This window comes from Mesoplodon densirostris, chromosome 4, assembly GCF_025265405.1.
Source record: "Mesoplodon densirostris isolate mMesDen1 chromosome 4, mMesDen1 primary haplotype, whole genome shotgun sequence".
Lineage (NCBI taxonomy): Eukaryota > Metazoa > Chordata > Mammalia > Artiodactyla > Ziphiidae > Mesoplodon > Mesoplodon densirostris.
The window spans coordinates 26,822,004-26,841,515 of NC_082664.1; the positions used below are offsets into that span (position 1 = coordinate 26,822,004).

A 19,512-nucleotide genomic window follows, 5' to 3' on the forward strand; every position below is an offset into this window, starting at 1 on the left:
CCAGAACTACCGAAGACCATGCGCCTAGAGCCTGTGCTCCACAACAAGAGAAGCCACCACAATGAGAAGCCCACGCACCGCAACAAAGAGTAGCCCCCTCTCGACGCAACGAGAGAAAAGCCCGCACACAGCAACAAAGACCCAATGCAGCCAAAAATAAATTTATTAAAAAACCAAAAAAACTGCAGAGTCCTGGGCAGTGCTTAGGGATAGGAATGGTTTCTCAGAAATGTGCCCAGTCTCCTAAGAGTTTCTAAGGCTAAACCCAGATCCCAAATTTTACCCTATGGCCAGGTTGCTGGCATCCTTCCCAGCACCTCCAGGGATCTGCTGTCCCTGCCCAGAAGCCAGGCAGCCTTTGTGTTCCTCCATATGGCCCCTGGGTAGGCATCTTCCTAATAATGCCTCTGACTGCTCCTCACCTACCTGTCCAAACCCCACCCCACCTGCCCTGTGTCACGGAGCTCACAGTCCCTAACAGCCCCCGGCCATGAAAATCGTCACTGCCACTCATAGTTCCTGATCATTATCATAAGCTGAGGTTTTATTTCATGACCGCACGCCCTACACGGGAGGATCCCTGCACAAGTGTCCCTCTGGAGGGAGTGGGTGGCCCCACTGTTTTACCCAGGATGAAACTAGGTGACACCCAGTGGCAGGGCAGGATCTGCTGACCACTCCTTCAAATGCGGCCAGCTGCTGTCCTTCTGGGACTTTATCCTCACATCTGAGTCTCATCTCTCTCCTGGCTCTTCAAGTGCTGAACACCCGGGGGAAATTGGGTGCAGAGTGGCAGGTGTTTTTTCGAGTCTCCACCTCCAGCAGGGGAGCTGGAAGAGCCTTGGGGGAGTTACTTCCAGGCCTTCCTCCCCAAGCCAACCTACCTTGGTGCACATTTGCCCAAGAGCTGAAGGCTCCCGCGTTGGGCTGCGGCACGTCCCTCGCCCGCGAGGCTCTGGCGGTCGGTCAGCCCCGGCGTCGCCCTCAGGACCCCGCAGGAGTCGCATAGCTGGACTGGAGAGCGCCGGCAGGCGGGCTGCGACTTTCCCCGAACAGGAATTCGCTTGGGGCTGCGCCGGCGACAGCGGCGGGCACTCAGGGCGGGGAGGCGGCCAGATCAAAGGGAGCCGCCCGCTGGGCCAAGACTTGTCCGGGAGCGCGAGGGGCCACCCCTCCGGGGAGGGCGGGGGACATCCCGAGCGCCGACCCGAGAGCAGCCGGGGCGCCCACGCCGGGCCAGGGAGAGAGAGAGGGAGAGAGAGAGAAGAGAGAGAGGAGAGAGAAGACAGAGAAAAGAGAGAAGAGAGGAGAGAGAAGACAGAGAGAGAAAAGAGAGAGGAGAAGACAGAGCAGAGAGAGACAGAGAAGAGAGAGACAGAGGAGAGAGAGAGAGAGAGGAGAGCCGCGCGCTCCCGCCCCGCGCGGCCCCGCGGCCGCCGGAGCTCCCCTCCCGAGCCCTGAGCGCTGGCGCTGCCGGGCCTGCGCCGCCGTCCCAGCACTCCCGCCCCCGGAGGAGGCGAGGCCCGGCGTCAACAGACTCGCCGGAGCGGCCCGGGAGGCGCGAAGGCGCCGGGCGGAGCAGCCTCGGCAGGGAGAGGATGCCTCGACTCCCCGGCCGCGCGGCGCTCCCCCTTTGCGTGGTGCTGCTGACCGCGCTGCTGGCCGCGGTGCGAGGGCTCCCCCTGCGGAAGCCGCGGGGCCCCGGCTGGAGCCACGTGAGGCTGGCGGAGGTGAGCGGCGGGGCTCGGGCTGCGGCGCGCTGGGTTCCTGCTCCCCCGGCCCCCAGCTCTGGCCGCGCGGGGAGCAGGACCGGGACGCGAGTGGCGGCCTCCGAGTGCGAGGGGCGGGACCGGCCCGGACGTCGGCGGGCGTCGAGCGGTGGCCAGGTGCGCCGGACCTGCGGGAAACACCCCCGGGCTGTGAAGCAGGTCACCCTGGGGAGAAACGTTACTTCTGTGCTGAGTGAGATGCGCAGATACCCTGCAGCCGCCCGGCTTCCTTTCCCATCCGCCCGCCGCGTCCCCGCGGCTGCCTCGCCCTGAGCGAACCTCTCCTGCAGCCATGCAGTTCAGGTGCGCTCTCCGAGAGGAGTCCGGAGGATGCTCGAGGACCGCAGCGCTTTGCGGAGTGGCGGGCGGGTGTTGCTGAGGTTCCAGCGGTCAAGTGAGCCCCTGGTGCAGCCTCTTCAATCAAATCTTCAAAGGATTTGGGTCCTTTGGGGTGTGAATTGAGAGAAGGTGAGGTAGTAAGTGGGGGCCTCCAACTTTCTGGGTGGGACCTTTATATCATTAGGGACTTGAACAAGCAGAAGAGGTCGGTAAGAGGTAGAGGAGCGCTTTCTGGGGGTGGGGAGGGGCTGTGAGTGGGCTTTTGCCAAGACAGAGGAGTGAGACCAAGAGTAGTTTAGATACGAAGAGAAATCACCGTCTGTCAAAACCCGCGTCTCCCGTCGCCAGGGGTCAACGGTCCAGCCGTTCCCTCCTGGACCACAGCGGACTCATCCCCATGGGGACAAAGCCCGCCAGACTTGTTGCAGGGTTCGCAAGAGCAGGCCTGTGTGGCAGGGGGTCCTGGCCTCTCAGTGCACGGAGCAATTCTAGGGGGAGGCCGGAGTGGCTCTTCTCATTTTCCAGATGAGGACACTCAGGGCCCGAGGCGGGTTCAGGAGAGCAGTGAAGTGAGCCAGAGCCCAAGCTTGGGGCCCTGTCAGTGCCCAGGCTGCTGAGGCCCTCCAGAGGCAACGGGAAGAAAGCACGTCCCCTGCATTTTAGGGGGGGGTGTCTCTGTGGACCCTTGTTTGTCCATCTTTTTTTCATGACTGCTCTCCCTCCTAAGGAGATTTTTAGACTCTATTTGTTCTAAGTGCCTCCCCCGTGAAATTTTAATACCACAGATATGCTCTCTATTCATGCACTAAGGCCCTTTGGCGTGTTACAAACCATTGTATTGCAATAATACTTAGATTTTTTGGCCTCCTCCTCCCAGATCTAATTTTTGCCCCTGTTGAGAGTACATCCTGTAGACCAGGGGTTCTCAACCTCCACACTACCATCATCTTGGGGTTATACACTTCTTTGTTGTGAGTCGTAGCATTGTAGGATGTTTAGCAGCATCTCTGCCCTCTACCCACTAGATGTCTGTAGCACCCACTGCCCAACAGAGCCAGACATTATTTCCTGTGGGATACCCCCTCTTCCTGCCCGTTGTTGGGAGCCACAGCTGAACACAAATCCAGAGGAACTGAACAGCCTCTGGCCAGTCCACTTCCTCAGTGGAGATGACAATGGAAATAAAATTAACTGAATGGGCATAAATACTTTTTTACTGACCCCTTTGATTGTAATTATTTTTAGTATGTTTGCCAGATCTTCCCCCAAGACCAGCCCAGAGGATGAGTTATTTCAGCGCCAAAGTCACATCCCCAGCCCTGGTATAGAGCCTGGCAGAGCCCTCAAAAACATTTTCAAACAAATTACTGGCATGGAGGAAAAACAGAGCTTGGAGCCCGAGGCCTGGGGTTCTGGTCCCAGCTGGTTATTAACTCATGTGTGTGTGACTCCCCTTGGACAATTTCCTGACATTTGAAATGAGGGGTAAGTCATCTCCATGGTCCCATCCAGCTCAAACATTGTTTCCCAAGTGTGAATGATGTGTGCTAAAGCAGTCACACATCAAAGGTGTGAGCTGAGGAATCATGTTGAGAGAGTGCACACTGCTATTCTAGGGCTTTGGTGATGCGTCAGACATCGCTGACCCGCCCAGAGGGCTTTGTGAAGGAGCTGAAGAACATAAACCCCCCCTGGATCCAAAGGTGTAGGATGGCTGCAGGGCAGTAAGCATCCCTTGGGCCTGGCAGACTCAGTACAAAGTACTTAACGTGATGTTATTTCATTGTCAAATGTCTGACATGGGCATCATTCCCATTTTCCAGATGAAAAAAATCGAGGCACAGAGATGGTAAGCCTCACTGGGATTGGGAGCCAGATCTGTCTTTCCAGAGCTACACTGAGACCTTTGCGTGTCATGCCCCAGCCTGCTCATCTGAAGTCTTGAAATCATTACTATCGTGAACAAACTATGCCATCCTCTCTCTGGGCAGGCCTGTTGCTGAGCCACAGTCGAGTGGGAATGAGAACCCATTTCGTTGGGTGGCATGCGGGGTGAGAAAGCACTGTCCACGTGGGTGGCCTCGTCGTTACAAGGGGCTGGGGCCACGCAATTTGTTGGGTGCTGGACAAGCAAAGAATGATACAGCTCTGCCTTGGGTATCTTCTATTCTAGTCGGGATCAGAACACCACCCAAACAGCTACAGGGCATTTTGTGTTCCTAGTCTTGTCCTCATTTGAAGGACAAGGAAACTAACAGTGGGTCCAATAACTAAGCCAGGATCCAAACCCAGCTTTGCTTAATTCTCCAGCCCCTGGGCACCTAACCCTGGCACCCACCACCTCCTAGCCCAGCAAGGGAAGACCCTGGGGCAGGTCGGAGGGGAGCTGGGGACTTGCAGCCACAAGAGGGTAATGGAGGTTAGAACTAGGCAAGAGAGAAGAATTGATAGAGGGCAGCTCCTCGGCTTCAAGGACTGTCCCGCAGGAAGGATTCCCCCACGGGGCAGAGCTGGGCATGTTTCATGCCACGGCAGCAGGGATTCAGCTGCCATGGGAGGAAGTACTTTGTGAGGGTGCAGGCTGAGATGAAGGACTAAACACAGAGAAAGGAGCTCCCCAACCCGGGGCGGTGTCATGCACGTGGCAGGGGTACTTAGGCAGCACTTCAGTCCTGGTGCATCATCCAGCCAGTTACCGGGCAGCAGGGCCTGGACTGCAGGAGGGGCATGGTGGGTTGAAAGGTCTCCTCTGCCAGGTGGGTGGCACCGAGAAGCAGGTATTTTTCTGAAGATTGGCCTTCTTTGGTTGGGGTCTTTCTGGCCTAATCAGTGAGCAACTGACAGAAGGGGAACTGGAATCCAGGTCTGTGTGATGCGAGCCTGTAGCCTTGCCCTCCGCCACCTCCTGCAGCTGGGCACCTTCCCACCCCTTGACTGTGAACTTTGTTCTCCCTCCAGACCATTCTTCTCGCTCTGAGAGGTCGGAACCACTGGAAAGGTGGTCGAGGGAGAGAAGGAAGGTCAGGAACTGAGGCCTGGAGGCTTGGCTGCTCAGTGGTCCCGGACAAGTCCCAGCCTCACTGGATCTCAGTCTCCTAATCGTCCCTGCCCTTCTCACCTCACTTGGTTGTTATGAGGATCAACGGGAAGGATGGATATGAAAAGCAGAACATCCTGTCCTAGTGTTTTGTTCATTCGACACATTCTGCACCCCACAGTGGCAGGCAATGAACCAGAAGGTGCTCCCCGTGCCTGGAGCCGGCAAAGCACAAGGGTTAAGAGCGCAGACTCTCTAGCCAGATCGTCTGCCTCAAAACCTGGTCTGCCAGCCCCCTGTGTAACCCTGAGCAAGTTCCTTCACCTCTCGGGTCCTTGGCTGCCTCCTCTAGGAAGTGAGGGCGATGCTGGTTCCTCGTGGCTGTGAGGATTCACTGGGTCAGTGCCTGCAGGGTGCTCGACAGCACGGGCTTCATAGCTCCTGGGGCCCCCAGTGCAGAATGGAAACGTGGGGTCTCTAAGCATTTCAAGATGGCAGCAGCAGAGCAGTAAACCCGGTGCCGCGTGCTGTACAGGTGCACAGGTCACACAGCATGAAGCCAGCCCTGGTGCTTGGAGGGTGTGCTCTGAGGTAGGTCTCCCTCCCAGACCAGGGTGGGCTGGGTTAGAACAGCGCCACACCAGTGAGGAGGGTGACATCCAACCCCATTCCTCTGCCGGTGGTCCTCTGGCCTGTCTGGAGAAGCAACTGCCTTTGAATGATGGGGCTCCAGCACCTCTGGGAAGCCGTGGTGACTGTGTGTGCAGCCGGGCTCTGTAGGGATGCGCCCGGGCCTCAGCAGTGGCTGCGGGGAGGAGAGATGCTGGACTGCACCTGGCAACTGGATTTCATTATCCGGAACAAGTTTCTGACCCCTGAGAGGAGGCAGAGGGGAGAAGGGAGAGTGGGGGGACTGTGAGGGGAGCTGAAGCAGGTTAGCAGGCAATGCTCAAGCAATGCAGTAAGGGTTTGTGGGTAGGGGGGGGCTCTTATGTTAACTGGAAACACGTGGGTCAGGGCTGCCCTGCCAAGCCTGGGAGCATATGCATGGGCCCGTGTGTGTGTGTGTGTGTGTGTGTGTGTGAGAGAGAGAGAGAGAGAGAGAGAGAGAGAGAGAGAGAGAATGAATGGGGGGGACATATCTTGGTGTATATCTATATATCTCATGTTTATCTGGGTAATGACACCATCCCCAAAAGAATGGAGCTGTGTATTTGTACACGTGTGAAACTCCACATTTAAGCATAAAAGATGTGGGAGGTGGTCCCGTGGGATAGGGCAGGTGTTCTTAAACAGGCCGGAGCCTCAGAATTTGCTTCAGAATGTCATGGAAATACACCGCCCAGAGATCTGCATCAGTAGTGGAGGGGGGGCGGTCTTCAGACCAAATAAGATGTAAAGAACCAACACCAGGCTGGTGAGAGGGGTGCTGCCCGCTCTCTCTCTGAGAACTATCTATCACCACCTCTAGGTAACACTCACTGCACGTGCCAGGTGCCGTTCTAACTCAACAGCCCTATGAGACAGGGATGGCCAGCCCTTTCCCTAATTTACGGGAGAAACTAAGGCAGATTAAGTAACCTGCCCACGGTCATACAGCCAGTAGGTGTCCAAGTTGGGGTTTGATCCCAGGTGATGTGGCCTCCAGGCTGCACTCGTTACCACCACCTTCAGGGGCCAGACAAGAAGATGAAAGCCGAAGCGCTTTTCGAATGCAGAGGGGTTTGCGCTTGAGGGGTAATTGGCCTGAGTGTCTGTCTGCGCAGGCGCATGTGCACTGATGCCTGGGCGTTGAGATCCGGCAGAGCTGAGTCTGAACCTAAGCTCCCATAGTGTAACCTGTGAGACCTTATGGAAATCCCTTACCCTCTCTGAGCCTCCACAGCCTCATCGTTAACACAGAGATAGTCACACTCACCCCTCATCATTGCTGGCATTCATTCAGTTACTCAGAAATGATTTACTGAGTGCCTGTAGCGTACCAGGCACTGTGCTAGGCATACGTGACAGCGTGAACAAAGCAGACAAACATTTCTACCTGCACGGAGCTTACACCCTAGCTGGAGTAAGTGTCAGAAGGTACGTAAAGGGCCTGGTCCAGGCGCGGTACGGAAGCTGCTCAGACAGTGCTTACACGTCAGGGCTCTGAATGCTCTGCCCACATCCCTGCAGGCCTCACTTCCAGTTGCCTGAGGGCTTTTCCTGGCACCAGGGCCTGCTCTGAGCTGTGCACGGCCAGCCCGAAGCACCTGGAGTGCCCATCCTCTCCCCCACCCAGCCTCCCTCAACCGATGACTGATGACATAACTGAGGCGCCCAGTGGGATGCACTCCAGTTGTGCACCGTGGCCACTGGCTTCATGGAGCGTTCTTTATTAGCTGCCTCCCTTCCCTGACTTGCTCCCTCACTGCCTGCTGGTGTCTCCAGGGATCACCTTCCAAAGGAACCACTTGCCCTTGAATCTTTGTCTCAGGGTCGGCTTCTCAGGGAACCCAAACTAAGATCAGATGTCCCCCTCCGCCCCGGGGAGTTCCCCAGGGGCTGACTCACAGGGCCGGAGGCTCCAAGAGAGGAAGGGTGGTGTGTGTGGCTGTGACGTTGAGCCAGGGCTTTCTAGGGTCTCTGCTCATCGTCTGGTCTGATTGGGCACCAGGGTGGGGAGGGCTGGAAACGGACACTTTGAATCCCTGCTCGGTACCAGCTCTGTCCCGTCACCGTTTCCATTTTACAGATGAGGACGCTCACAGAGGTCATGTCCCCTGCCAGGGTCCCACAGGTCGGAAGCCAGGCCACCACTGGCATTCAGACCCAGGCAGCCTGACCCTAGAGCAGGGTTTCTTAACTGCAGCACTGTTGACATTCTGGGCTGGGTAATCCTTGCTGTGAGGTTGTGCTATGTATGCATTGTAAGATTTCTGGTTTCTACCCACTAGATGCCAGTAGCAGCCCCTTCCCCGCCCCAGCTGTGACAACTACAAATGTCATTGCCAGATGTCCGCAGATGAATCCTGGTGTTTGTGCCCAGGAGGCTGGGGCATCTAAATCAGGTAGGAAGGCTGCAGACCCTGAACTGCTGCTGTCCCAAGTCCGCCTGTTTCTGTGCCCAGAGGCTGCAGACAGAGGAACTGCTGAGCAAAGTCGTGGGGACAGTTAGGGCTTCCGTGGAATTATGGGTGGGAACTCCTAGGAAGGAGGCATCTGGGGATGCTCCAGGCCTCCAGGATTGGCCAGAGAAGGGGTTGGGTTGTTCCATTACTCATCTATCCATCTTCTGCTCATCCGTCCTGGCTATCTGGACCAGAACACTTTCATTCATCGAGAGACTCTGGGCCCCGGTTGAGATGGGCCCACGGCTGCCCTGGGACCAGGTGTTTAGTGCAGGAGCCTTGTTTGTTTTGGTTCTGTTTTTTGTTTTTTTGGCTGCGCCACATGGCATGCGGGATCTTAGTTCCTTGACCAGGGATCGAACCCGTGCTCCCTGCCGTGGAAGCATGGAGTCTTAACCACTGGACCACCAGGGAAGTCCCAGTGCAGGAGCCTTAGAGCCAGGCCTCTGGGGACCACAGAAGGAGGGGGTCAAAGGGCAGAGACATGAGAAACAAGACTGATTCAGCCCCTGATTTGTGAAGTAGACTCTCAGCGCTCTCACCTGCAGTGTTGGAGCATGATGGTTAAGAGTGTGAGCTCTGGCTGCCTGGTTCAAATCCTGCTTCTAACAGTAAATGTCTGTGTGACCTCAGGCAAGTTACTTGCCTTTTCTGTGCCTTAGTTTTCATGATCAAAGTGGAGATGACAGCTAGCCCTTACCTCTGAGGGCTGTTGGGAGGATTAAACGAGTGATTTAAGTGTTTAGAATAGTGCCTGGCACACAGTGGATGCTGTGGAGTATTTGATAAATAAAATTCTGACAGTCCTTCCAGGTAGGAATTCTTATTCTCATTTTGTTGATGGGAATCATCAAATTGAATGAGCAAGTAAGAAGGAGAGCTGGGATTTGAACCCAAGCTGATCTGACTCTCCAGACCCATGTTTTTCAGCCGTACCACACTGCCCGAGGTATGAGGTGGGAAGTGGGCTCATGGCTGTGGCCTGGGCAAGGCAGGGTCCACAGGCTCCTGGCCCCTGAGGCTCACAAGGCAGCTCTGGACAGGGCTCTTTCTGCCCTGGTGTAGAGACCTGGGCAATGGCTGCAGCCTGGAGGTAGGTGCTGACCCAGTGCTCCACTGTCTGAGCAGGGAAGGCCAGAGCAAGAGCCAGAGACAACCAGGATCTGCTTTCACTTACTATTTGAGCTGCATCAAGGACAGTCCCAGTGTGGACCTCATGGCACTGGCTGGTGGAGGGAATTAACTGGCAGACAGACGGCCACACAAGCAGCCTGGAATAGGAAAAGGGGCCAGGCCCCAGGTGAGCAGGCGGAGGAAGGTTGCTATGGTCAGGGATGCCAAGAAATACAGCCCCCGCACGGATGGCTTGGGAAGGCCAGGTGGCAGGGGAGTGTGCTGAGGGGAAGGGCCTGGGCCTGCTGCCCACGCCCCTGTCGGCCCTCCTGAGCCTTCCTGCCCTCACGTGGGAGGGCCTGGGTGTCTGTTCTCTGACAAGGGCCCTGGGGGATTCTGAGGCAAGTGTCTGCAAACTGCACTTTGGAACCACTGCCTTAAACACCTCACTTCCCCTCTGGGCCTCAGTTTGTTCATCTGTGAAATGAGCAGGTTGGATTGTGTTTCTTCCATGTGTAGAAACCTGATTTGAACCCTCCTTCTCGTGCCTCATGCTGGCATCATTTGCCTGAGCGCTTTGTGGACGCAGTCCACCCTCTGAGGTGTTAAAGCAGACACGTTTGGATGAACAGTCTCAAGGCGAGTCTGTGACCTGGTCTGCCCCCTGGGCTCCCGAATCTCCCCCTGCTCCCGCCCCCCACCAGCCTTTTCCGGGTTCGCATGGGCGCTGACCTCAGGCACCCCTCCCTCCCATCTCTCCCTCAGGTCTCGGCCTCCCCAGACCCCAGCTCTCCTAGAGACGAAGAGGAGACCCCTTTGCTCTCCAGAGCCCGCCTCCAGGCAGGGCTGCGCCAACACAGACGCTGGGCTCTCACTGAGCCAGCGGCCCTGACCCTGGACAAGACCTCCTTGCCCGGGACCCTGGAGGACGCACCCTTGCTGCTGGAGCTGCAAAAGCTGCCGGGATTGGCCAACACAGACTTGAGTGCCCCAAACCCCAATATCCAGGTGAGAGCTCCAGGGAGGCCGTGGGCCCAGTGGACACCTGGAGAGAAGCTGGGCTGAAGAGCTCCGCTCTGAGGTCAGGCGTCCCATCTGGTATTGCTTGGAGGGCAGGGGTCCTGTGCAGGTCGGAGAAGGTGACAGCCCCCCGCCCTGCCTGTGGAGCAGTGGGAAGTGGGAGTGCTCCCCCCTTTCTAGCTCCAGACCGTGAGCAAGTCCTGTGGCTCTCTGAGCCTCCGTTTCTTAGACCATAGCAAGGGGCAAACAGCACCAACCTGGCAGGGCTGTCATGAGGACCAAACGAGCAGAGACCGTTTTGTGAGCTGCAGGAGATTCCTGGAATACGGGGAGAGGTCTAGTAGAAAGGCTGAAGGTCTGATCATCCCCCAGGCCCAGCCCTCACTGCAGGCTCCTGACAAAGCATGGGGTGGGCTGGGGGGGCGGCGGCCTGCCCACCAGAGGGGCTTTATGGGAGAGAAAACTAGAGGGGTTGGTGGAATCCAGTTTACACACTCCACCGTCAGTCCCGAACCCCTAATGACAAGAATTCCTGCATTTTGTGTACCATCTATAGCTTACAAAACACTTTCACCAAAAGAGAAAAAGATCACAAAAATATAGAACACACAACATTCTAAAGTTGTTTAAAAGTGTGTGTGTATGTGTGTGTGTGTCTATATATCTAAACTTGGAAGGTTAATCACCAAAATATTACCTGTCAGAGATGGAATATGGGTGATTTCCATTTTCTTCTTTATATTTTGCTTGTTCTTTTCCCCAAATTTTGTTCTGTGACCTCCTATCACTTTGTAAGAGCCAAAAGTGATGTTTTTAAAGTTCACTTTCACATAAATGGTTTCACGTTACTTATTTCCTGTCCACAATGTAGTGGGCGAGAGCCCTCCCCAGGGCTGTTGTGGGGATCTGCTGTCATTTGGCCTCATTTTACGGCCCTAGAATGAGGAAATGGAGATTCAGGGCTGTCAGTGGCCTCAGCAGCCTGTGGGCTGGTGGAGCCAGAATTCAAACCCAGCTTTTCTTAAATGAGTGGGTCTCCACCCTGGCACATGTTAGGACCACTACGCCTGGCCCTACCTCACACCAGTTAAATCCGTGTCTGGGGTGGGGTCAGGGGCTCAGGAATCTCCAGCAGATTCTGATGCAGAGCCAGGTCTTAGACTGTGACCCTATGTGCCCGGGGAGACCAAGAAGGTGGACCAAAAGAATGGGCTGGTTTGGAGAAAAGGTTGGGCGTCTCCCCCTGCCCCCGCCCCCAGGCTTGTCATCTCCCCAGCCTTTGGAGTCTGGCTCTGAGCCCTCCCTTATTGGCCGGGTGTGTCTGTACCTCTGCAGGTGACCATCGAAGTGGTGGAGGACCCCCAGACTGAGGTGGAGATGGACCTGCTGGCTGAGCCTAACAATCGCTGGTCCCAGGGTGCCCCCAGCTGGCTGCCTGCCAAGGAACTCTTCTGGCCCCTATTCTGGGGCTACCTGGAGGGCGAGGAAGGGAGGCCTAGTCTCAAGGGCAGAGCCCCAGGGGAAGAGGAGGAAGAGGAAGAGGAGGATTACCCTCCAGAGTACAGTGAGAGTGAGGACCAAGAGGACAACGATGAGGAAGACAATGACGATGACCAGGAGCATGGGTTCAGTGGGGCCGCAGGAGGCTGGGAGCAGGGCTGGTTGTCCCCGGGGGACCGGGCCTTCCGGGAGCCTGAAAGCTACGGTAAGCTCCCCCATCTTGACATCCCTGGCCCTGGAGGTCCTGAGTGGAAATGGGGGTGAGAGCTTCCTGGGCAGGGGCAGCTGGGGAGGCCCGGAGCTTAGGCCTGTGAAGACATCATCATCAGCCAAGCATTACCCATAGCTTGCAAAGTTTGTTTGTTTGTTTTTTAAACATTTGACCCTCACAGTAGCCCTGAGATCCCCTAAGCAGAACAGACATTTGTTAATAATATATATATTCATATCTGTTTCCAACAAATTAAGAAATATTATAAATCCCACCACTCACAGCTGACCTCACCTTCAGACTGTGTGAGTTTGAACCCTGGGTCTGCTGCTTCCCAGCTGAGTGACCTTGGGCAAGTTAACCTCTCTGGGCCTCAGTTCCTTCTTCTCTAAAATGGACATGGGCACAACCCTGACTACGTAGAATTGGGTGTAGAGAGTAGTAAGTGAGTTAGTACTTTTTTTTTTTTTAAGAAGATGTTGGGGGTAGGAGTTTATTAATTAATTTATTTATTTTTGCTGTGTCGTGTCTTCATTTCTGTGCGAGGGCTTTCTCTAGTTGTGGCAAGCAGGGACCACTCTTCATCGCGGTGCGCGGGCCTTTCACTATGGCGGCCTCTCTTGTTGCAGAGCACAGGCTCCAGACGTGCAGGCTCAGTAGTTGTGGCTCACGGGCCTAGTTGCTCCGCGGCATGTGGGATCTTCCCAGACCAGGGCTCGAACCCGTGTCCCCTGCATTAGCAGGCAGGTTCTCAACCACTGCGCCACCAGGGAAGCCCGTGAGTTAGTACTTTTAAAGTGCCAGTACATAGTAAACAAAGTATTGGCTATATTACTTTTTTTTTTAGAAAGCAACATAACAACGTAGACTATTCAGAAAATATCACCTGAAGCCTGTCCCCCGCCCCATGACAGGCATTTTTTTTTGCATATTGCAGTTTCAGTTTTCCCTGGGTACAGACATGTTTCACACACAGTTATAGCACTTCTCCCCAGAGCCCTGGTGTCTCATCGATGGTTCAGACTAACTTGTAGCAGGCTTCTTCCATTTCACCAAAGTCATGTAAGCTAACAGGCAGAATTTTCATGACTTTCAGCTTTTCTTCCATTGATTTTCCTTAAACACTTGGTACCAGCCTGCTCAGGCCTGCCTGGGAAGTGAGGAGAGAGCTGGGTGTGTGTGTCAGTACTTTGGGGGTTCCACAGAGAGCCCTGGGTCTCAGGCCCGTGCAGCCAAAGGCCTGTGGGTGCTGTCGTGGTGCATTTTGGGTCCCTCCGACCAGGACGTGGGGAGCAGGGACATTCTTTAATACCCCCATTGCAAGGGAAGTATTGTCACCCTTGGTTTTGATTGACATAAAAATTGTAGCTCAGAGGTGTCAGGGGACTTGCCCAAGGTCCCCTCAGCAGTGGTCAGGTGGCCTCCAGGTGGCTTTACCTCTTCGTTGCCGTGTGGGCACAGAGTGGGTGGCCGGGAGTTGTAACACTTCCTGCACTTGCCCGGGTGCTCACTGCACAGGGGTACCCAGATGAGCAGACGAGTGGGGCTGAAATCCAGCCCATGCTCCGTCCGCTCGGGGCGTCCTGGCCCGGGCCGCATCCTCCCAAGGGAGGGGTGCCTCCTGCTAATTCACACCAAGGCACCCCGTGGGCTCTGCTGCCTCCCCCCGGCTCCCTGCCTTGACGCAGACTCTGAGCTTCAAGAGGAATGGAGCCCCTGGTCTCCCTGCAGTGGGAGCTGCAGCAGCGACAGCCAGCAGAGGGCTCGGCCCTGTGGCTACGCCTGCACTGCCACCGAGTCCCGTGCCTGCGACCTGCCCCCCTGTCCTGGTGAGACGAGCCCCATCTCCTGCAGACGGAGCGGCTTACACGCTGGACTTGGTCCCCTGGGAATGTGGGCGTGTAAGCCTTGTATAGGGTGGGCTTGGGAGAGGGGAGGCAGGAAGCTCACACACACGGTGGTCCTGCCCCGTGCCAGGCCTGTCCCAGATGCCGCGGGCACCGAGAGCCTAGTGAGGGCTGGGCTCCCATCGGGAGCACAGAGGTGCCCTGCGGCACCACCAGCCTGGCCTCCTCTCTTCCCAAAGGCGCTGAGGACAAGGACCCCTTGGGCTTCCCCAGTGAGGGGTGGCGGCCCCTGGCCCACAATGCTACGGACATGCTCAGCCCAGGTCAGTGGGGAGCTAGGCCCTGCCCTTGGGGGTTTGGGGGAAACCTCTCTCGGGAGGGTGGAGCCTCACCGCACGGGCAGGAATCTTGCCTCCAGCCACTGAGGCAGAGAGTACATCTTCCAGGTGGAAGGTTAGCCTCCCCAACAAGGGGACCGTAACATTTCCAAGCCCCCTAGCCAGACCCATTGGCCTTTCCCAGCCTGATATTCCTGCTGGGAAGAAGGTCTTGAGGGGAGCCCAGAGCTTGGAGATCATCTAGTGGGGCGTATGCTCCCTGGCAGCAGGATAGGATGGGGACATTCTGGCTTCCACTCCCTGGTCACTCTTGGAGGCTCCTGGCAGGCTCTGTCTGGGGAGCAGTTGCCCTCAAAAACAGGTCAAGGTCTAGAGCTCCAGGACTGCTCCTTCCGGCAGCTTGGAGCGGGCCGCGCTTTCCCCAGCACACTCCACATCTGTGTCTCTTGCACCCCACAAGGAGGCAGGCAGCTGCCGACAGCCCCCTTGCAGATGGGTCCTGTGCTCAACGCCGCAGAAGCTCACTGAGCCGGGAGGGTGCACCTGGTCCTGTGTGGGGCAGGGGATTCCCAGAAGACCAAGCCCAGTCCCTGCCCTCAAGGGGCTCAGGTCTTCGGGGGAAAGACACACACAACCAACTTAGGTACAGCACTGCCAAGTGGGCCCAAGGGTCTGCAGCAAAGAGGGAGGAGCAGTTCGTTCTGGGTGGCCAGGTAGGGAGAGGGGGGGAGGGCAGCATAGACAGAGGGGTCACAGGGGGCCCAGAAAGACAGAGTGAGCCCGAGAAAGGCAAAGTTAAGAACAAGAATGGGCCAGTGGTGAAAACAGTGAAACATTTTCTTACCAGGAGGCTAAAACTGCTGCCCCTGTCCCCACCCACCCCAGCTCATTCCCCACGATCCCAGGATCTTTCCCGCCATCCAGCATCTAAAGGGACAAGGCCTAGCTCCGCAGAGGGCCTGTAGGCCCCTCCTCCAGCCCCTTGGCCGACCTCCATTCGGCCACGGCCTGTTGCTTCAGCTTGCCTGGGTGGTGTGTGGTTGTCCTTATCTGTCAACAGCGGCGGCCAGGCCAGACTGCCCCCCGCTCTGGTGTGGGTCCTTCCCCTCCTGCCCCTACGGCCCTACCAAGCCACAGCTTTGCACCAGCTGGGGCCTAGGCCTTCCCCCTCCGTGCATTGGCCCTTGACCAGTCCCCCCCGCCCCAGGGGCTGACCAGTCCCCTTCCCACGCTCCCCTGCCCTCTGCAGATGTGGACAGCTGTGAGAAGTGGCTGAACTGCAAGAGTGACTTCCTAGCCAAGTACCTGAGCCAGGTGCTGCGGGACCTGCCCAGCTGCCCGTGTGCGTACCCACTGGAGGCCGTGTCCAGCGCCGTGAGCCTGCAGGACGAGCACCAGGGCCGCAGCTTCCGGTGGAGGGACGCCAGCGGCCCACGCGAGCGCCTGGACGTGTACCAGCCCACGGCCCGCTTCTGCCTGCGCTCTCTGCTGTCCGGGGAGAGCAGCACGCTGGCCGCCCAGCACTGCTGCTACGACGCGGGCAGCCGGCTGCTGACCCGAGGCAAGGGCGCCGGCGCGCCCGACCTCGTCAGCACCGACTTCTCGCCCGAGCTGCACTTCAAGGTGGACACGCTGCCCTGGATCCTGTGTAAGGGGGACTGGAGCCGCTACCACGCTGTGCGGCCCCCGAACAATGGCCGGGCCTGCACGGACAACCCCCCCGAGGAGGAATACCTGGCGCAGTTGCAGGAGGCCAAGGAGTTCTAATGAGGGCTGCTGTGCTGGAGAACTTCCCTCGCAGGCCACTCACCCTGCCTGGCCCAGACCCGGTGAGGCCAGTCTGGTGCCTCGAGCCCTCTGCCTTTGAACCTGAGGCGGGGAGGTCAGCACCCCAGGTGTCGGTGTGGGGTTGGGGAGAAGGTTGAAGCGTGTATAAGGCCCAGGGTGAGAGGAGGGAGCTCAGCTCCCAAGGCCCCCAGGGCTGCCCCAGATGCGTATCTGTGGCGGCCTTACCTCTTGCCCGCTGGGAGGCGCTGTCGCAGCCTGGACGCGCATTGTCCTCCCTCTCCCTCTGTGCTCAGGTGTGCGCCTGGCTCTCCACACACCCTGATTCCCGGGGCCTGCGGTGAGTCTCGTCATCCCGGCCCGCGGGCCAGCGGCCAGCCAGCCCTGGGCCAGCAGCCCTCCTTAGCGCTGAGCGGTCACACGTGGCCCGCTTGCCCACCCCCGCTGGGAGGGTTAACCTCAGCCCCAAGTGGTCTTTCGTTGGACACCACTTTAGTCCAGGGCTGAAGGCCATCAGTGGGACCGTAAGTGGATAGACAGGCCGTGGCAGCCAAGACAAGGCAGGATCCAGGTGCAGAACGGATCAATGAATTCTGGTCCCTTTCTTTGTCCAGCTCACCTCTGTTCTGTCCAGGTTGTAGGAATGTGTGGGGCTGGGAGATCACAGCGCCCTGAATGAGCACAGCAGCCAGGCTTGGGATGGGTTCAGAACCAGCCCAGAAGGATGGGTCATGTGCAGGGTGGGCTGGTAAATCAGCTCTCCCGGGGTGGGTGGCAGGGGAACAGCCCCAATTTGTAGCATTTGGGCAATTTCTGTGGTGTAAACGTTCCCACGGTGGCCCACTTCAGGCTCCCAAGGTGATGTCGCTGAATACGCTGAGCTCAGAGTTGGGAAGAGATGCATATGATCAGCTCTCCCAGCACACCTCGTGCCTCTTCCCTGCCTCCCCTCACCCCATCTCCCCTCCCCTCTGCAACCACACTTTCTTGCCTTCTGTGGGGTTGAAATGCTGATATCCCAACTGTCTCTTTTCATAAAAGCCTCCAAAAGTAGGGAACTTCAGTCCTAGCCCCTAGGCAGCTGCCGTGAAACTCTCTGGGAACCTCAGCAATAAAGCACTTTATTTTCAAATTCTGTCTGATGAAGAATTTGGAGCCCCAGCAGAGCAGAGAGGTGTAGGGAGCCCTTGCTTACTGTCCAAGCCAAGCTCCCCTGGACTGCGTTTGGTGCAGATTTTAGTTTAGACTAACCATCAGTTAGGTTATCTTTACTCGGTTATCTTTACTCAAACTCGTAAAGCGTTACCTGGGAGGCAGGGAAGAGCTAGCAGGACCTTAGGGGCACATTCACTCCAAGTCCTTTGGTCAGATAGATCAATTGCATTTACACCAGAGGAAGTGACCCCACTTCCCCAAGCAACTTGCTGCAAGGGGATCCGATGCAGAGTTGTCCCAAGAACTACACCTATGAGAGAGCCCTATCTTAGTTGGTACCCTTACCACACACTCCACTGTCACTTCTGGCATTTGGGGGAGTCACATCAGGAAGCAGAATGAGACAAGGTGTGTTGAGAGCCACTACCTGGAGAAACTCAGAGAGCCAGATATTTCCAACTACATCACACCTAGAGGGAGGTTTATTAGTCTGGTCCAGGATCACAGTGTAACAGCACTCTGGTGCAATTAGAATATTACAGGGTCAGAGAGGCCAGGATCTCGGGTCACTAGGTGGGAGCCAAGTTCCCTTCCCTGTCTCTTGTCTGGGGAATTCGATACGATTAGCACAGGAATGTTTTAATTATGTTTTAGCTGAAACTTTAAAAAAATAAATAACAAGATAGAGATATCCCAGAGTCTGTTTTCACAGGAAACGGCTAATTCCCCTCCTTTCTAATATAATTTACCTTGACACTTAAACACACTGTCTAAATTTAATCTATACCTAATGCTTTGTCTGTTACCCAAACTGAACTTAACCAGCCCCATTTTTAATCCAAGTGACATGCTAAATTGCTACCATGTCAGGCCACAGGTGAGAGAAACTAAAGAAAAGGGGGCTGGAAAGGAGCCTTGAAGGGGCTGGGGCGTTGATCAACTATAAAATGGTGTTTATTCAAACTGTACAAAGGAGAAAGAGATGCTGTGCAGGTGGTTGCCGGCTTAGGGAACACCTGTGTGTGAGCAGAAAGAGTCACGGATGGGTCACTGACCCTGTTAAAGGGAGGATTTCAGGAGCCGCTGGTATCAGAGCCAGGAGAGGCCCATGAAATCAGAGAGGACCCTCCCCCGCTCTGGTCCAGTGTAGGCCGTCCTGGCTCACCTGGCTATTCTTCCCATCCCAGACACCAGGAGCCATCCGTGGCTACGCATCCAGCACGAACACCACAGCTGTTTCTAACTTAGCTGCCCCGGCCACCTGGATGTTTGTTTTTGCCCCATTTTTCCTCCTCTGGGTTACCTCGTAAAAGGTTCTAGGCTAGGCAAGACTGGTCACATTGAGAGCTTCCCTGGTGGCCCAGTGGTTAAGAATCCACCTGCCAATGCAGGGGACACGGGTTCAAGCCCTGGTCCGGGAAGATCCCACATGCCGTGGAGCAGCTAAGCCCGTGTGCCACAACTACTGAGCCTGCACTCTAGAGCCCACGAGCCACAACTACTGAGCCCGTGTGCCACAACTACTGAAGCCCGCTCACCTGGAGCCTGTACTCTGCAACAAGCCACCACAATGAGAAGCCCACGCACCGCAATGAAGAGTAGTCACTACTTGTCGCAACTAGAGAAAGCCGGCACACAGCAACGAAGACCCAACGCAGCCAAAAAAAAAAAAAAAAGACTGGTCACATTGAATTCTTACTAGGGTTTAAAACAACCAACAGTACAAACCTGCCAGATCCTGCTGGCCTCCCTCGTCTCGTGGAAGACAGGATGTTTCAGATCCTTTGTCTCATTGCTCACAAAAAGGACCCAGATGTGCTTCTTTGGCTCCTCTACTACAATTAGATTTTCTTAACATGTTGAAGTGCTTCTCAAAATCCACCCCTGGGATATTAAAATGTAAGCTCACGGGCCACACCCCACACCCACTAAGAGTATCTAGGGGTGGAGTCCACTTTCCTGCATTTGACAGGCTCCCCTCAGGTGGTTCTTAGTTGAGGAGAACCCTTGGCCTAGGATTTGCAATTTGGCCAATTAAATAGATTTTCAAAAGATCAGTTCCTGCTCAAGGGAAAATGTGCGGGCTTGGGAGCCCAGAAGTCAACAGGTAACATGCCGCCAGGGGCCAGAGCTTCTACATCCATCTCTAATGCTCTTATAGGTACCTATTATACTACCCCTTTTACAGATGAGGAAATTTGCCCAATTTGTTAGGAAGTGACACATTTACAATTCAAACCCAAGTCCAAAGTTCTGTTTTTAGCTCTGGCATTCTGCTTTTTAGGCTCCGA

General features: G+C 56.1%; 1 protein-coding gene across 2 annotated transcripts; it reads left to right on the plus strand.

The window, feature by feature from the left end:
* Nucleotides 1-1,223: 1,223 nt before the first annotated feature.
* Nucleotides 1,224-16,392, plus strand: ISM2 (isthmin 2). 2 transcript variants are annotated; one of them, XM_060097985.1, is made up of 6 exons: nt 1,224-1,730; nt 10,131-10,373; nt 11,721-12,090; nt 13,785-13,925; nt 14,183-14,266; nt 15,531-16,392. In XM_060097985.1, the coding sequence occupies exons 1-6, from the start codon at nt 1,599-1,601 to the stop codon at nt 16,046-16,048; spliced, it is 1,488 nt and encodes a 495-aa protein (XP_059953968.1). In that variant the 5' UTR covers nt 1,224-1,598; the 3' UTR covers nt 16,049-16,392. The 2 variants fall into 2 exon arrangements, with proteins under 2 accessions (XP_059953968.1, XP_059953969.1); XM_060097986.1 differs by lacking the exon at nt 13,785-13,925.
* The last annotated feature ends 3,120 nt before the right edge of the window (nt 16,393-19,512 follow it).